Raw genomic sequence first — 19,708 nt, 5'->3', positions numbered from 1 at the left:
ACACGCTTGCCAGTGTAAACAACCATACACCAGCTCTGGTTCACGCCGGGTATCCACGTCTCTTAACTTCTTATACCTCCACAGAGTTACTCCGGTCTTTCCTGTTCTTCCCAAGTCCTTTCTGATATTTTTTTTCTACGACATTGAAGCCCCATAGCAGTATACAAATGCTACGAGGTGTGTAGTGTTACTGGAGCGTCACTGAAAGTTCCAGGACCTGCCGTACCTTCGTCCATCTGCACTCAAAGTTAAGTAAACAGTGACTTACCTAGCATTTCCTAATATTTTGTGACATTATTTAACTGTCCTGCACCAATACAGTTAGTTACTGAAGCCATACTTCAGTAAATTGTTCAGTGTCATCAGTGCACATTTTGCCATTTACCTACAGCTTATTAAATTTTGTAAATTTATTTTTGCACTCCTACATTTTAAATTCCAGTTTTTTTTTATTATTCTGCTTCTTGCACCTCAGTTATTGATTTAAATTGTTCAGTGTTGACCATTTATACAATTTACCTCTCACATACAGTTTTCATGTAATTCCTGTGTGCTGTTATTTTTTTTTTTCTAGTTGCACCTGCAAGTTAGCCACAGATTGTTGACACCCTTGCACTGTTTTGTTTGTTAGTTCTTTTTTTAATAAGTGTAATCTTCAAGTACTTAAGTATTAGTATATTCTACCTGCAGTCATACAATCTGTGCCTAGCCCATTAAATTTTTTTTTCTGTTCCCCCATTTATTTTTGCTCTACATATATTCTATGTTTTATCAGTGAATATTCACCTATGTGCATTGCTTTTTGCTATTTTATATACCCAAGTCATTGAGTGTATTTTTGGGAACCTGCTTATTTACCATTAATTACCAAAATTCCTTGTGAAGTTAATTAATTTTGACCTTGAGATTGTGCAAATTTTTTTTTTTTTCTTTTTGCCAGTGTACACCCTGCTAACACCAGTTAACTTTTGCCATATTCTTGAATTTAATAATTTGCATTTTTATTAATTTTATTTTGTGTGCAATATAGCAATTCTGGTCAGTGTATTTTTTTTGTGTGTGATTTTTGGCACTATTCCATACTCTGATATCTTTTTTGTGCCAACTTCCCTTGTGCAAGTGAATTACCTTTTTTTTTTTGCGTTTCAATTTGCTACTGCTAGCACCCGCAATCTTTTTAAACTGTGCTTGCAGCACAGTTTAGTGTTGTGTAGTACCTGATTTATTTTAATTTTGTGCAATTTTTGCTACCAGTGTTTACAGTTCAAACTCCTTTTCATAAATTTTGTTGCCAGATTCCTGGTGAAATTATTGACTATCCTTAGCTTCATTTTGTGCACTTCCCTGTAGTACATTCACTTGCATACATCTCTTATTTTGTGTTCAGAGTGTATCACTATTTCCCTTTTTATTGTTGTTTTGCTCAAATTATTTCTATCACTAAGCAGTTTACCTAGTACTGTGGTGCTGAGTTCTCTTTGACTCTGTTTTGAATTGTAGCCAGTGCATACCATTTCTTGCTCTGACCTGTTTACCATCTTCGTGACCTACTTGCATTTCAACAATCGACGTCATGACTAGGACACGCAGTGGCCATGCCGATACCCCAGATTCTGCTGGTGCCAGCAATGGTGCCTCAGCCAGCGTGAGCACGCGGCAGGGCATCGAAGCCCCAGCGACAGTTGGTCAACTTGTGGCTCACGCCTCGACCACCAGTGGGCCGGCTCGTCGTCCACAACTGACCCTTATTTTTGACGGTCGTGCAAATAGTTTAGAGCCATGGCTGCAGTCAGTCGAGGCGACTGTTCAGGCTCTATTTGATAGCCCAACAGATACACAGTACATTCGTGCTGCTGTTGCAGCAGTGGATCTCACCCAGGGTGATATAGGTGCCTTTGTGCAGCTCAAGCGCGTTTGTAAGATTCAGTCTTGGGGTGAACTTAAGGAGGAATTTAGGCGTTATTTTCGGCGTAGTCGCCAACGCCATTACATTGACATCGTTACCAGCGTCTTGGCCGAATGTCAATACCGGCACGAAAGCCCCCTGGCTTGCGTTTGCCGTTTCGAGCAAGCCGCCACGGACTTTACTGATGCCGTCAACTCCACTAAGTGGGCGGATGGTGATGGCCGTATGGCTATTAAAGACATCATCCCCATGCTGGCTGTCGGCATCATGCGGAGGGATTCCGCCCCTAACCTCTGGGCTGCCATTGATGCGCTAGGACTCGGCCCTCAGCACGACGTCCTGGGTGCATATGACGCCATCGACTCGCTCAAGCCGCCTTCCGAGCAAGGCAAGGTTTGCCGCTTTGCGGATGATCCCCTACCCATCCTTGCAGCGCCGTCCGCAGTGACCCCGCGGTCGCAGCCGGAAGTCACTTTTGCTGCTGCTGTCAGACAGCCAACCCACAAAGGTTCTAACCCCAGTCCCACTAATACGCGCCTAAGTAAAAATAGCGACCACAGTAACAACAGTCGGTCTTATACAAAAAGGCAGTCATCGACTTCCTGGACCAGGGCGAAACGTCGCCAGCAGACACCACCCCCAACCTCACCCGCTAAGCGTGTAGTGACTTGTTTTAACTGTGGCAAACGAGGGCACTACCGATCTGAGTGTTACAAACTTAAGTCCCCGCAAAGTAACCGTCACAGTCCCCACGCTCAGTATCAAGGTAACCGTCACCGTCCCCATGCCCAGTCTCGCGAGGGAATCTGTGTTTACCACAATACTTCCAGTCATACCTCCCATGAGTGTAACAAGCTGCGAAGTATGCTGACAGCTGAGTGGAGCAAGCAGTCGTCGCGCAATGCACATGCTCGTAGAAGCCCTTCCACTAGTTCGGGGGAAGAGGCGCGTCCGCAAAACCAGCGAAAGACGTAGTAACCCTGTCGGAGTCGCTGTATTCCGTCCCTGTCCGCAATGCATTCGCCGCCCTGGGCAGTGATACGCTTGCCGACAGTGAGGAAACCGAGTGTCTTGACGTTGTTGCTGAGACTCTTACCGTACCTTCCAGGTCGAGCCTCGTCAACAAGTGTCGAGCCTCGAGCAGCTGTGACTCCGGGGATCTCGTCGGCCTGTCATGCCTTCATGTTCGGTATGACAACCCATGTGGACCGCTCATCGAGTCCACTGTCCACAATAAGCCTGTTCAGCTTTTCCTAGACACAGGTTCGGTGGTTAACATTGTCCGCTCCACCTTTTTCCGAGACATTGGCCTTCACGCGGCCATGTTGACAGAGCCATCTGCCATTCAGACCTTGAGAGGAGTCTCAGGTAAACCGCTGACGGTTCGCGGTCGCACAACGCTAGAATTTGTGGTCCAGGGTCACAAGCTGTCCGCAAAATTCTTAGTCGTAGATGGTATTGTTTTCCATGGTGACCTGCTCATAGGGTTCAAAACCATGGCAGATCTTAGGATCCGTTTAGATCCAGCTGAGTGGAAAGCGGAATTCAACGGAGTGGATGTGCCCTTCTGGGGCGTGCGCTTAGGATCCACTACGTGCTACTCCGTCTCAGAGTATGCACAGTGCCTAGAATCGTTGGAAACCAGAGGTTTCCATAGCACATTCTCCCCGGGGTCGGTCTCTTGTCCTGATCGACCTCGTAGTAGAGCTCGTTGCCCATCACCTCCTGGCCATCAGCGCGTAGTTACCAGTGAAACCCAGTCTGGGGACGCCCAGTCTAACCTTCACTCTAACTCTGACGCTGTTGTAGAGACCAGCAGTTGTCAAGCCGCAGTATCCCTGTCGGCAGGCGACTGTCTGACTCGTGTCATGGCATCAGCGAGCAGAGTTACTGCTTGTACAAAGTATGACGTCACTTTGTCAGCTAACTCGCTCACTCCTGTTACGGTGTACGTGAGCAGAGCTTTTGAAGGAGACCATGTGCTGGTTGACAACGACACATGCCGAGTCAAGGGCCTCTCCCTTGAACCATCCTTGCACACAGTGCAACGTGGTAAGTTGCAAGTCCTTGTTGTCAACATGCATAGTCGAGAATTTCCCCTGCGGAAGAATACCTCACTTGTTGACCTTGTCAGATTCCCTCTCCCGGTGAGAGTGGAGGGTGAAGCCCCAGCTGACTTCCTTGTGAGTGCAGTTCTCCCAGGCGAGTCTGCTGCTGACTCTTCCAACACCCGGCCAGTGCAGGAAGATGATCTAGCTTTGACAGACTATCCTGAAGAGGTTCCAAAACTTCTCCAGGTTCTCAATCGTGCACGTTCTGCAGTTGCACTAGATGGTGAGTCAATGGGTTTGACCCCACTGATCTCTCACCGTATTCCACTTGACAAAGGTACTAAACCCATTTATGTACCTGCGTATCGCCTGCCACATGCGCAAAGAGTCTTCGCCGAAGAACTCATTACACGGATGCTCCGTGATGGAGTTATTGAGGAGTCCACTTCCCCGTGGAATGCTCCCCTTATTCTGGTTCCCAAGAAAGACGGAACCTGGCGCCCTGTTATCGATTACAGGAAACTGAATGCATGTACCATCCCAGACCGTTTTCCATTGCCAGTTCTGAACGACCTGTTGCAGAACATCGGCGATAATAAGGTCTTTTCAACTCTTGATCTTCTTCAAGGGTTCTGGCAGATCCCCCTCGATGATGAGAGTAGAGAGTTGACAGCTTTCTCTACTCCAACTGGTCATTACCAGTTCAGGAGGATGCCCTTCGGCTTGCGCGGAAGCCCAATCACGTTTAGTCGTTTGATGACGACAATTTTCCGTACCCTCCTAGGTGGCACGCTCATGGTCTACCTGGATGATCTCATAGTCATGTCGCAAGATGTCCCGTCACATCTTGAGAAACTTGACAGGGTATTGGACAGGCTAGCTCAGGCAAATCTTAAGGTAAAGCTCTCCAAATGTCATTTCCTCCGGAAGGAAATAAAATTTCTGGGTCACGTAGTAACTCAGAATGGCATAAAGACGGACGAGTCTAAAATCTCGGCCGTGCAGAAATTCCCCAGACCCATGACGGCGGATGCAGTCCGGTCCTTCATAGGCCTGGCGGGTTTCTACCGCACCTTTATCGCAGGTTTCTCCACCATTGCGGCACCCCTGACACGCTTACTCAAGAAGGATGCCCCTTTTGAGTGGACGTGCGATCAGGAACGAGCTTTTGTCATTCTTAAGAACAAGTTAACATCAGCCCCAACCCTTAGATTCCCTGATTTCACCAAGGCATTTACCTTGACGACTGATGCCAGCAAAGTTGGCATCGGTGCAGTCTTGTCACAAGAATCTAATGGGAAGCAACAGCCTATTGCCTATGCTAGCCGTGTTCTTACTAAAGCGGAAGTCAATTATTCAGTGACAGAGCTAGAAGCTTTAGCCATTGTATGGGCCCTGAGTCATTTTCGGGATATCATCTATCATTATCCTATCAAGATTTATACAGATCATTTACCCTTATTGGCCCTTTTTGCAAATAAGAACCTCTCGGGAAAGCATGCTCGGTGGTCGCTCACGTTCAATGACTACAACCCTGAAATTTGCTATGTCCCAGGTAAGCAAAATGTTGTAGCTGACGCCCTGTCGAGACATATAGCATTCGTGAGTGTCGGCAATTCGTTCTCTGTTGAGGATCTCGAGAGAGCCCAACGACAGGACCCTGTGTGGTCTCCAGTCCTTCGTTTCCTTACCAAGGAGGACGTTGACTTACAGGTCAAGTCTCCCGTTCCACTGAAGGATTTAGTGGTCAACCAAGGAGTACTGTGCCGTGTTGCACAGCTGGTGGACCCCGGCAGAACCGTATACCAACTGGTGATACCAGAGTCCATGATACCAGCTACTCTTAGGTTGATCCACAATGTCCCAGGTGTAGCGCACCCCGGGAAGGACCGCAGTATCAAACAGGCACGAATGAAATATTTCTGGCCTAAGATGGCATCGGACATTGCCAAGCATGTACACCAGTGTGTTGTCTGCCTACAGCACAAGGGTACCATTACAGGTCCTAACCCCATTCTAAAGTATCCCATTACAAAGGAGCCCTGGGAGAGAACTTCTGTCGACCTGTTGACGAACTTCTCGACCTCGGAGAAGGGAAATAAGCACCTGCTTGTAATGGTAGATAACTTGACGCGGTACAGTGAATTAGTACCCATTCCTGATAAAACCGCTGAAACGGTCGCTAGTGCTTTCCGTGAGCATGTTGTTCTTCGTCATACTTGCCCACGTGTCCTTCTGTCAGACAATGGGTCTGAGTTTATAAATGGCATAATGCAGGATCTTTGCTCCAGATTCAACATTCATCAAGCGCCAGTAGCTCCACGCCACCCTGCGAGTAATGGTCTTGCTGAACGTACAAATCGCAAAGTCCTGGAGGTGCTCAGAGTAACCGTTAACCCAAGTTGTACTACATGGGATGAGGCTATCCCAGATGTTCAGTGTACATTAAATTCCTCCCTCAACAGCTCGATCGGTGAGACACCTCATTTTGCTTTGTATGGCTATGACAAGCGCTTACCATATGAAATTCTGTTTACTCCACCTAGACCTACTTACGATACTGATAACCCCAGTGTAGTAAAGATGAGGACAACGCAGCTTGTCTTCCAGCGGGTACGAGAGAACCTTATGAAAGCTACTGATAGGTTCACGTCAGAGCGCAATGCCCGCGCCAAGGAAAGCAAAGTGGAACCAGGTTGCAAAGTTATGTTGCTCAACCCAGTGCAGACCCCAGGTATGCACAAACTTGTCCCAAAGTTTGTGGGTCCTTACCGTGTCCTACGACAGCTCCGTGGCAATAAGTTCGAGGTGAGGGAGATTGCTACGGGAGCTATCAAGGAAGCCCACCTTGATCACATGAAGTATGTGGACCATATGCAGGCCGAAGTAGAGCTGGAGGCGCGTGCGTTGCAACGCCACGATCAGACTAATGTTAGGGACAAACCGTCTACCCCTTCTCCCACTACTGCTGGTACGGAAGACGGCCCAGTAAGGCTCCATACTTATGGCCTGCGACCCAGGACAACAGTACATTTCTGTGACATTGACGTACCTACTGACTTGTCCGACTCCTACGCTAGTTATGCTAATTGTTTGCTTGCAGAAATGGGTATAAATGCACACACATTGTATAGCTAGTCGATAATAGAGTCAGGGTGGACAACATCATGTAATTATGTAAATACTTTTAGAAGGGTACCCAGAGTGTAATGAATTCCATGGATATAGTATTATTGTATGTATGTGCACCAGTGTTTTTTCTACTAAAGAAAAAAAGCCTGTATTACGGTCAGGGCAGTGCTGCCCTCTGAGTTACATGTCACACCTTAGGAAATGCTACTGTCAGTCATTGTTTGCAGATGTGAGCGTGCAACAACGTTAGTAGACGAGTGGTCAACTGATGTTCAGCCCTGCGGACAACCTGTATATAGAAGATTTTAGTTCCAGTGCTGACGTCTCCCGGCTCTCTACTCGATGAAACAGCGCGGGCAAACCAGTTTTCTCTTCCCCTGGATGGGAGAGTTTTTTTTTGCCTGTTGCATTTTTTTGTCCATTTTTTATTTACTAGTGAGCGAAAGCCAGTCCCTCTCTGGGGTAGCTAGTGTAATTCCTTTATACCTATGGGCCCACCAGTATTGTCGCGTCGGGACGACGCGAGGTGCGTGGCCGAGCAAATGTAGACAGCCTGTACTGGCAGAGCACACAGCCTAGCCGTCTGCTCTGACTAGTTCATATTTCGCGGCATTCAGTGCTGCCCTCTGTAGGCCTACCTAGGTCGGTGGGACACACAGTCCACCCTCTCTCACTCCCGCCTGGACCGACTTGCCGTACACAAGTTCTCCCCCCTCCACGGACTGGCTTGCGGTCACTTCCTCACACTGCCCGTTGTGTACTCACTCCTACCCGATTAAAGCCAATCTAGTCCACGGCCGTATCATTGCTACCTACGCTACCTTCATCGGCACTAAACCGCTGTTCAACAGTAAGAACAGCAATAACAACACACACACACACACACACACACACACACACACACACACACACACACACACACACACACACACACACACACACACACACACACACACACACACACACACACACACACACACACACACACACACACTCACACACACACACACTCACACACACTCACACACACTCACACACTCACACACTCTCACATACACACACACTCACACACTCACACACTCACACACTCACACACACACACACACACACACACACACACACACACACACACACACACACACACACACACACACACACACACACACACACACACTCACACTCACACATACACACACACACACTCACACACACACTCAAATACAACAGGCCTAGTGTCTAACCGACATGTGCCTAGGACAAAATGGTAACTAACACACACACACACACATGCAGACACACACACACAGACACACACACAGACACACACAGACACATGCACACAGACACACACACAGACACACACAGAAGATTATCAGGAGGAGAGTGGTGGAGCTCTTGGAATGGAACAAGAGTTTAAATGACAACCAACACGGATTCATGGAAGGCAAATCCTGTGTCAGAAAACTTCTGGAGTTTTATGATAAAGTAACAGAAGTAAGACACGAGAGAAGGGTGGGTTGATTGCATTTTCTTGGACTACAAGAAGGCCTTAGACACAGTTCCTCACAAGAGGTTAATGCAGAGGCATGTATAACAGGATGGGCACTGCAATGGATCAGAGAATACCTGACAGGGAGGCAATAACGAGTCATGGTACATAATGAGGTATCACAGTGGGCACCTGTGACAAGCGGGGTTTCACAGGGGTCGGTCCTAGGACCAGTGCTATTTTTGGTATATGTGAATGGCATGATGGAAGGGATAGACTCAGAAGTGTCCCTGTTCGCAGATGATATGAAGTTAATGAGAAGTAAATCAGAGGAGGATCAGGCAGGTCTTCAAAGAGACCTGGACAGGGTGGACACCTGGTCCAGCAACTGGCTAATCAAATTCAACCCTGCCCAATACAAAGTCATGAAGATTGGGGAAGGGCAAAGATGGCAGACAGTGTATAGGTTAGATGGCCAAAGACTGCAAACCTTGCTCAAGGAGAAAGGTCTTGGGGTGAGCATAACACTGTGCACGTCTCCGGAAGCACACATCAACCAGATAACTGCTGCAGCATCTGGGTGCCTGGGAAACCTGAGAATAGTGCTCTGAAACCTTGGTAAGGAATTGTTCAAGACACTGTATGCCGTGTACAAGGCCCATGCTGGAGTATGCAGCACCAGTTTGCAACCCACACTGGGTCAAGCATGTCAAGAAATTAGAGAAAGTGGAAAGGTTTGCGACATGATTAGTTCCAGAGCTAAGGGGAATGTCCTATGAAGAAAGGTTAAGGGAAATCACCTTGACGACACTGGAGGACATGAGGGTTAGGGGAGACATGATAATGACATACAAAATACTGTGTGGAATAGACAGAGTGGACAGAGACAGGATTTTCCAGAGAGGGGATACAGAAACAAAGGGTCATGCTTGGAAGTTGAAGACTCAGATGTGTCAAAGGGATGTTAGGAAGTATTTCTTCAGTCATGGAATTGTCAGGAAGTGGAATAGTCTAGCAAGTGATGTAGTGGAGGCAGGAACCATACATAGCTTTAAGACGTGATATGATAAAGCTCATGGAGCAGGGAGAGAGACGACCTAGTAGCGTTCAGGGAAGAGGTGGGGCCAGGAGCTGAGTCTTGACCCCTGCAACCACAATTACGCAAGTACGCACACACACACTTTAGTTCTGTACCAAATTATATAATTATTATTTGTGCATTCAGGGTCAAAGGTATTTTCCAGTCTGGTTGGTTTTACTATTTGCAGACTTAAGGCGACTATCAGGTTATGTACGTGACAGATAGGTGAGCTATTTCTAGGTATTTTATTTCTTATTACAGTGTTTGACACATTCTTCAGTTTCAGGTACAGTATATTGAAATCAAGCAAGATGATTGGGGATGAGTTTGCAGAAACTTACGACTGTTGTAATTTTTCTATATTTTTTTTTTTTTTTTTTTTCAACAAGTCGGTCGTCTCCCACCGAGGCAGGGTGACCCAAAAAAAAGAAAGAAAATCCCCAAAAAGAAAATACTTTCATCATCATTCAACACTTTCACCACACTCACACATTATCACTGCTTTTGCAGAGGTGCTCAGAATACAACAGTTTAGAAGCATATACGTATAGAGATACACAACATATCCCTCCAAACTGCCAATATCCCAAACCCCTCCTTTAAAGTGCAGGCATTGTACTTCCCATTTCCAGGACTCAAGTCCGACTATATGAAAATAACCGGTTTCCCTGAATCCCTTCACTAAATATTACCCTGCTCACACTCCAACAGATCGTCAGGTCCCAAGTATCATTCGTCTCCATTCACTCCTATCTAACACGCTCATGCACGCTTGCTGGAAGTCCAAGCCCCTCACCCACAAAACCTCCTTTACCCCCTCTTTCCAACCCTTTCGAGGACGACCCCTACCCCTCTTTCCTTCCCCTATAGATTTATATGCTTTCCATGTCATTCTACTTTGATCCATTCTCTCTAAATGACCAAACCACCTCAACAACCCCTCTTCTGCCCTCTGACTAATGCTTTTATTAACTCCACACCTTCTCCTAATTTCCACACTCCGAATTTTCTGCATAATATTTACACCACACATTGCCCTTAGACAGGACATCTCCACTGCCTCCAACCGTCTCCTCGCTGCTGCATTTACCACCCAAGCTTCACATCCATATAAGAGTGTTGGTACTACTATACTTTCATACATTCCCTTCTTTGCCTCCATAGATAACGTTTTTTGACTCCACATATACCTCAATGCACCACTCACCTTTTTTCCCTCATCAATTCTATGATTAACCTCATCCTTCATAAATCCATCCGCCGACACGTCAACTCCCAAGTATCTGAAAACATTCACTTCTTCCATACTCCTCCTCCCCAATTTGATATCCAATTTTTCTTTATCTAAATCATTTGATACCCTCATCACCTTACTCTTTTCTATGTTCACTTTCAACTTTCTACCTTTACACACATTCTCAAACTCATCCACTAACCTTTGCAATTTTTCTTTAGAATCTCCCATAAGCACAGTATCATCAGCAAAAAGTAACTGTGTCAATTCCCATTTTGAATTTGATTCCCCATAATTTAATCCCACCCCTCTCCCGAACACCCTAGCATTTACTTCTTTTACAACCCCATCTATAAATATATTAAACAACCATGGTGACATTACACATCCCTGTCTAAGACCTACTTTTACCGGGAAGTATTCTCCCTCTCTTCTACACACCCTAACCTGAGCCTCACTATCCTCATAAAAGCTCTTTACAGCATTTAGTAACTTACCACCTATTCCATATACTTGCAACATCTGCCACATTGCTCCTCTATCCACTCTATCATATGCCTTTTCTAAATCCATAAATGCAATAAAAACTTCCCTACCTTTATCTAAATACTGTTCACATATATGCTTCAATGTAAACACTTGATCTACACATCCCCTACCCACTCTGAAACCTCCTTGTTCGTCCGCAATTCTACATTCTGTCTTACCTCTAATTCTTTCAATTATAACCCTACCGTATACTTTTCCTGGTATACTCAGTAAACTTATTCCTCTATAATTTTTACAATCTCTTTTGTCCCCTTTCCCTTTATATAAAGGGACTATACATGTTCTCCGCCAATCCCTAGGTACCTTCCCCTCTTTCATACATTTATTAAACAAAAGTACCAACCACTCCAACACTATATCCCCCCCTGCTTTTAACATTTCTGTCATGATCCCATCAGTTCCAGCTGCTTTACCCCCTTTCATTCTACGTAATGCTTCACGTACCTCCACCACACTTAGAGTCTGCTCTTCTTCACTCCTAAAAGATGGTATACCTCCCTGGCCAGTGCATGAAATTACCGCCTCCCTTTCTTCCTTAACATTTAAAAGTTCCTCAAAATATTCTCGCCATCTACCTAATACCTCCCTCTCCCCATCTACTAACTCCCCTACTCTGTTTTTAACGGACAAATCCATACTTTCCCTAGGCTTTCTTAACTTGTTTAACTCACTCCAAAATTTTTTCTTATTTTAATTAAAATTTCTCGACAGTGCCTCTCCCACTCTTTCATCTGCTCTCCTTTTGCACTCTCTCACCACTCTCTTCACCTTTATTTTACTCTCCATATACTCTGCTCTTCTTATAACACTTCTGCTTTGTAAAAACCTCTCGTAAGCTACCTTTTTCTCTTTTATCACACCCTTTACTTCATCATTCCACCAATGACTCCTCTTTCCTCCTGCCCCCACCCTCCTATAACCACAAACTTCTGCCCCACATTCTAATACTGCATTTTTAAAACTATTCCAACCCTCTTCAACCCCCCCACTACTCATCTTTGCACTAGCCCACCTTTCTGCCAATAGTCGCTTATATCTCGCCCGAACTTCCTCCTCCCTTAGTTTATACACTTTCACCTCCCTCTTACTTGTTGTTGCCACCTTCCTCTTTTCCCATCTACCTCTTACTCTAACTGTAGCTACAACTAAATAATGATCCGATATATCAGTTGCCCCTCTATAAACATGTACATCCTGGAGCCTACCCATCAACCTTTTATCCACCAATACATAATCTAACAAACTACTTTCATTACGTGCTACATCATACCTTGTATATTTATTTATCCTCTTTTTCATAAAATATGTATTACTTATTACCAAATTTCTTTCTACACACAGCTCAATTAAAGGCTCCCCATTTACATTTACCCCTGGCACCCCAAAATTACCTACTACTCCCTCCATAACATTTTTACCCACTTTAGCATTGAAATCCCCAACCACCATTACTCTCACACTTGATTCAAAACTCCCCACGCATTCATTCAACATTTCCCAGAATCTCTCTCTCTCCTCTACACTTCTCTCTTCTCCAGGTGCATACACGCTTACTATAACCCACTTTTCACATCCAATCTTTATTTTACTCCACATAATCCTTGAATTTATACATTTGTAGTCCCTCTTTTCCTGCCATAGCTTATCCTTCAACATTATTGCTACTCCTTCTTTAGCTCTAACTCTATTTGAAACCCCTGACCTAATCCCATTTATTCCTCTCCATTGAAACTCTCCCACCCCCTTCAGCTTTGTTTCACTTAAAGCCAGGACATCCAGTTTCTTCTCATTCATAACATCCACAATCATCTCTTTCTTATCATTTGCACAACATCCACGCACATTCAGACTTCCCACTTTGACAATTTTCTTCTTATTCTTTTTAGTAATCTTTACAGGAAAAGGGGTTACTAGCCCATTGTTCCCGGCATTTTAGTTGACTTTTACAACACGCATGGCTTACGGAGGAAAGATTCTTATTCCACTTCCCCATGGATATAAAAGGAAAAGTAATAAGACCAAGAACTATTAAGATAAAATCAAAGAAAACTCAGATGAGTGTGTATAAATAAACGTGTACATGTATGTGTAGTGTGACCTAAGTGTAAGTAGAAGTAGCAAGACGTAGCTGTAATCTTGCATATTTATGAGACAGACAAAAGACACCAGCAAACCTACCATCATGTAAAACAATTACAGGCTTTCGTTTTACACTCACTTGGCAGGACGGTAGTACCTCCCTGGGTGGTTGCTGTCTACCAACCTACTACCATAATATTTTTCTATATATTTTTCATTATTTTTGCAAATGATATGCAGTACTGCCCATATATTTTTATTTATGCTTGTAGGTCTGAATAGTGACCACTAGAAGGGAAGAGCATATTAAAAATTTGGTGATTAGGCTTATATACACATGAACTAACAATTAGCATATTTTATCATTTTTTTGTTGAGTCTGCTAAATGTCGCTTGTCCTGTTGTATTGTCTTCCTCCCTTGTGTGTGAAATTAATTTCATATACTTTATTAATCTTAAAGAAAATGCTAGTGGTGGTGGTGCAGCTGTTGTTCAAGGCAGTAGCACTAAAGGACGAAAGAAAGCAGCAGCCAAAGGTGGTATGCTGGATTTTCTTGCTGAATATGCCAAGAGTGGCCGGGCTAAATGTAGAGGATGCGAGGACAAGATATTAAAGGTAAGGACATTGTAGGTATTTTGGTAATTACTATGACATTTAAAAGATTAGCAAATAATTGTAAGGTAATGAAAGGAAATAATAAGTGGGCTCTAAAACCCACAAGAACTTTCCAGTGATACATATATTTTTGTTTCCCTGAATTGTCTGCTTCCTCTTTGTCAATGTTCATTTCACTTCTTTACTACTCTTGTGTTGATATATTTTCTGATATCCCTGTGGCTTATTTGGATGTATAATTTCTAGCCATATTGTCTGTTATTTTTATTACAAAAAAAAAAAAAAAACTTTCATCATCATACACTCCAACACTATCTTGCCAGAGGCATGTCTACACTAGTTGAAAAACTGCAACATATCAACACCCCACCTTCACTTCAGAGCACAGGGACCACACTTCTTACTCCAGGACTCAAGCCCAGTTAAATGGTTTCCCTGAATCCCTTCATAAATGTTACTTTGCTCACTCCAGCAGCACATCGTCATAAAACCCATTTGTTTCCACTTGCTTCTATCTAACATGCTCAAGTGCTCTTGCTGGAAGTCCAAGCCCCTTGCACACAAAACCTTCTTTACCCCCGCCTTCCAACCTTTCCTAGGACATCCCCTCCCACGCCTTCCTTCCACTACAGATATATACACCCTCCAAGTCATTCTATTTTGTTCTGTACTCTCTAAATGTCTGAACCACCTCAACAACTCCTCAGCCCCCTGGATAATACCTTTACTAACCCTGCACCTCCTAATCACCAAGATACGGATTCTCTGCATTATATTCACACCGCACATTGCCCTCAGACACGACGTCTCCACTGCCTCCAACCTTCTCCTTGTTGCAATATTCACCACCTGTGCTTAACACCCATATGAGTGTGTTGGTACTACTGTGCTCTCATACATTCCCTCTTTGCTTCAGTGGATAACATTCCTTTTCTCCACAGACTCCTCAGTGGTCCACTTGCCTTTTTCTCTTCATCAATTCTTTGATTCACCTCGTCTTTCAAAGACTCATCTGCTGACATGTCCAGTGTCCACTCCCAAATATCTGAATGCATTCACTTCCTCCATACTCTCTCCCTTTAATCTGATATCCAATTTTTCATTACCTAAGGATTTTGTTATCCTCATCACCTTGCTTTTTCCTATGTTCACTTTTAATTTCCTTTTACATACCATTTCAAATTTGTCCACCAACCTCTGCAACTTCAGAATCTCCCAAAAGCACAGTGTCATCAACAAAAAGTACTTGTGCCAACTCCCACTTTGTGTTAGTATTTATCTTTCAATCCCACACCTCTTGCCAACACCCTAGCATTCACTTCTCTTACAACTCCATCTATGAATATATTGAACAACCATGGTGACATCACACATCCCTTTCTAAGGCCTACTTTTACTGGGAAATAACCTCTCTTTCCCCCTCTCTCCTACATGCTCTAATCTGTGCCTCAGTGTCCTCATAAAAACTCTTAACTGCTTTCAGTAAATTCCACTTGTTAAATGTACTTGCAACATCTGCCATGTTGCTCCCTTATCCACCCTATCACATGCCTTTTCCAAATCCATAAATACAACGAAAACCTCTTTACCCTTATCTCATTACTGTTCACCTATGTGCTTCAATGTAAACACTTGGTCTACACACCTTCTACCCTTCCTTAAGCCTCCTTGTTCATCTGCTTTCCTAGTCTCTTATTCTTAATTCTTTCAATAATAACTTTACCGTACATGTTACCAGGTATACTCAAGCTTATTTCCCCTATAATTTTTACTCTCTCTTGTCCCCTTTGCCTTTGTACAAATGAACTATGCATGCTCTGCCAGTCCTTGTCCCCTTTGCCTTTGTACAAATGAACTATGCATGCTCTGCCAGTCCCTAGGTACCTTTCCCACCCATTTTTTTTTTTTTCAACAAGTCGGCTGTCTCCCACCGAGGCAGGGTGACCCAAAAAGAAAGAAAATCCCCAAAAAGAAAGAAAATCCCCAAAAAGAAAATACTTTCATCATCATTCAACACTTTCACCTCACTCACACATAATCACTGTTTTTGCAGAGGTGCTCAGAACACAACAGTTTAGAAGCATATACGTATAGAGAGAACATATTCCTCCAAACTGCTAATATCCCGAACCCCTCCTTTAGAGTGCAGTCATTGTACTTCCCATTTCCAGGACTCGAGTCCGGCTATATAAAAATAACCGGTTTCCCTGAATCCCTTCACTAAATATTACCCTGCTCACACTCCAGCAGATCGTCAGGTCCCAAATACCATTCGTCTCCATTCACTCCTATCGAACACGCTCATGTCCGCCTGCTGGAAGTCCAAGCCCCTCGCCCACAAAACCTCCCTTACCCCTTCCTTCCAACCTTTTTGAGGATGACCCCTATCCCGCCTTCTTTCTCCTACAGATTTAAATGCTCTCCATGTCATTCTACTTTGATCCATTCTCTCTAAATGACCAAACCACCTCAACATCATCTCTTCAGCCCTCTGACTAATACTTTTATTAACTCCACATCATCTCCTAATTTCCACACTCCGAATTTTCTGCATAATATTTACACCACACATTGCCCTTAGACAGGACATCTCCACTGCCTCCAACTGCCTCCTCGCTGTTGTATTCACAACCCAAGCTTCACACCCATATAAGAGTGTTGGTACTACTGTACTTTCATAAATTCCCTTCTTTGCCTCCATAGATAATGTTTTTTGACTCCACATATACCTCAACGCACCACTCGCCTTTTTTCCCTCATCAATTCTATGATTAACCTCATCCTTCATAAATCCATCTGCCGACACGTCAACTCCCAAGTACAGTATCTGAAAACATTTTCTTCTTCCATACTACTCCTCCCCAATTTGATATCCAATTTTTCTTTATCTAAATCATTTGATACCCTCATCACCTCTTTCATATATTTATTAAATAAATGAACCAACCATTCCAAAACTATATCCCCACCTGCTTTTAACATTTGTCTTAATCTCTTCAAACCCAGCTACTTTACCCCATTTCATTCTACCCACTGCCTCATGCACCTACCCCACATGCACTACTGGCTCTTCGTCGCTTCTACAAGATGTTATACATCCGTGCCCAATGCATGAAATCACAGCTCTATCTTCAACAGCATTTAACAGTTCCTCAAAATGTTTCCTCCATCTTTGTTATATCCATGTTAATTACCAGAATTGTGTTCATAAACTTAACTGTATCAGTATTGTAACTAAATTTTTTCATTGCTATTCTTTTACTTGCAAGATTACTATACCTAATTACAGGATGAAGTAAGAATTAGTAAGAAAGAGTTTGACAGTGAAAGTGCAAAAATGTATGGGCCTGTGGATCAGTGGCATCATGTGGATTGCTTTGTAAAAAAGCGTGCAGAGCTAGAATTTTTTGAGAGTGCAGACATGCTTCCTGGGTTTAACACACTTTCTGCTGATGATAAGAAAATGTTAAAGGAAAAGCTGAAGAAAATTGAAGTGTAAGTAGTACTCTGAAATCTTTTTAACTGTATTTATTATTATTAAAAAAATTGTTACAGTAAGGTACTTAAACATCTTTGCCAAACTAGCTGCAGTCTTCTATATATTTATGAATATTTGAAAAAAAAGTCTTTGTATTGGTATACATGTTAATATTTTATTTATAGTTAAGTGTACGTATTATACTTTTAGAAAACGCAAGGCAGAGGACGAACCAGATATCGCATCTAAAAAAATTAAAACTGAAGATGAGGAAGCTGTTCGTAAACAGAGCAAGAAAATGTTTAAGTATCGTGATGGGTTAAGCAAAACACTGAATAAAAAAGAACTTAGCTTTATCTTGGAGCATAATAATCATTATATTCCCTCTGGGGAGAGCAAGGTAAGAGGTTTGCTGAGGATATATTCTTTCTAGAGTTTGACTGTTGTGGATTATTAAATGATGAGCTCTTCTTTCAAGGAAGTGCACACACACACATGGCATGTGAGCCCCTATGGGGAAGTAATATAGTCAGTAAATCTTTGTAACTTCTACTTACACTCAGTATATGCTTATCTTCATTAACCTGTGTATTTTTCATAGTTTCTTTTTTTTTAACACTGGCTGTACCCCACCGAGGCAGGGTGACCTTAAAAAACTAGAAGCTTTTCTTTTTAAATTTAGTAATTTATACAGGAAGGGTTACTAGCCCATAGCTCCCTTTTATAGGTTTTGTCCTGTATTTTCTTTTAGTTTGAGACTGGGCCACAGAGGCAGTGATCTCTAGAACTGTTAACAGACATATAAACAGATAATCTGCACTAAGTTTTTGTATACAAAAAAAAAAAAATCCATTTGTCAAAACAACAGAAAGAAATAAGATCCAAAATTCAGTCACTCTCTTGTGGCATGGTAAGACATTATACAAGTAGAAGAAACTCGTTTTACAAGAAAGGTCATTAAATTTTTTATGGTTATTCAGGATTGTTCTTTCTAATGTTCTAGGAAGATGACTGTATACTGTATTTGGAAAGTATTCAGAGGTGAAGAGTAATTAACAACATTGGCACTTGCCATTAGTTTTTCCATTTTATCTCTTATAGTATTGGTAAAGTACTGCAAGAAATATGTTGTATGAAAAATTTTTCTACCATAGAGGTAACATTAATACTGTAAAGGGGTTGCTAGGTCACCCAGGATATGATGGATGATGGCCAACATGCTACCAACAGCAGCAGCCTGGTTGGCTAGGCAATCACCAGAAATGCCTGGCCCCAGGTCAGGCTGTGAGAGTAAGAAGACTCAAAACTAGTCATAGGTATATCACACTGGGCATGTAGTAGTTTTCTTAACCCTTTCAGGGTCGAGAGGCCCTCTCCTAAACTCATTCTCAGGGTCGAAAATTTTTTGGAAAAAAAAAAAAAATTCTTATGAAATAATAGATTTTTTTTGCGATTACAATGACACCAAAAGTATGAAATTTGATGGAAAACTTAGGGAATTATGCTCTCGCAAAGTTAGCAGTCTCGACGATGTTGATGCATCGGCGATTTTGCCCACTTTAAGCCCTGTTTTTGGCTAATTTAAGTGTACTAGTCGACAAAAATCATATCTATTTCACTAGAACTCCATTTTTTCTATCGAATTAGTACAAGAAACCACTCATTTACCGATTTCAAGTATCCAATAAAGTGGTCAGAAATTGGAGATTTTGCCAATTTCACACAAATTTCAGAAGATGCCAGTTTCCAAACAGGGTCCAGAATAAGCAAGACAAACATTCCTGGCACTAAAATAACATTTTCTCTGTTCATTAGTCACATCCCCAGGCCCCTCTTACATCTCTTTCGCTTTCCACTTTGAATTTTTATTCTCACAAAAAACAGAAGATTTACTGTTATGCATACTACTGCATTAGTGTAGAAGTTGTGTAGAAATGGTATAAATAATATAAGTGGTCTTCTGAAAGAATATTAGACTCATTAGTTGACGTGTATTGGACGCTTGGCATGATTTGTTTACTTGTGAAATTTGGTAAAAATTGAACATTTCTGCTACTTTGAGCTCGATTTCAAGGTACTTTTCATTATGAAAC

At 43.0% G+C, this 19,708-nt stretch overlaps 1 protein-coding gene across 1 annotated transcript in view; it reads left to right on the top strand.

Moving 5' to 3' along the window:
• The window catches only part of LOC128702148 (poly [ADP-ribose] polymerase-like), a 37,734-nt gene extending 19,213 nt beyond the window's left edge, over window positions 1–18,521 (top strand). Inside the window, exons 3-5 of the mRNA XM_070081090.1 lie at window positions 13,983–14,137; window positions 17,427–17,632; window positions 17,826–18,521. Of these exons, the coding sequence (XP_069937191.1) occupies window positions 13,983–14,137; window positions 17,427–17,632; window positions 17,826–18,048 (584 nt within the window). The 3' untranslated portion in view covers window positions 18,049–18,521. The remainder of the gene's footprint in view (window positions 1–13,982; window positions 14,138–17,426; window positions 17,633–17,825) is intronic.
• The last annotated feature ends 1,187 nt before the right edge of the window (window positions 18,522–19,708 follow it).

The sequence above is a fragment of the Cherax quadricarinatus genome, unplaced genomic scaffold (genome assembly GCF_038502225.1).
Source record: "Cherax quadricarinatus isolate ZL_2023a unplaced genomic scaffold, ASM3850222v1 Contig1647, whole genome shotgun sequence".
NCBI classification, from domain to species: domain Eukaryota; kingdom Metazoa; phylum Arthropoda; class Malacostraca; order Decapoda; family Parastacidae; genus Cherax; species Cherax quadricarinatus.
The sequence above is the reverse complement of the archived record's forward strand: the minus strand, read 5'-3'. Positions and strand labels throughout refer to the sequence as shown.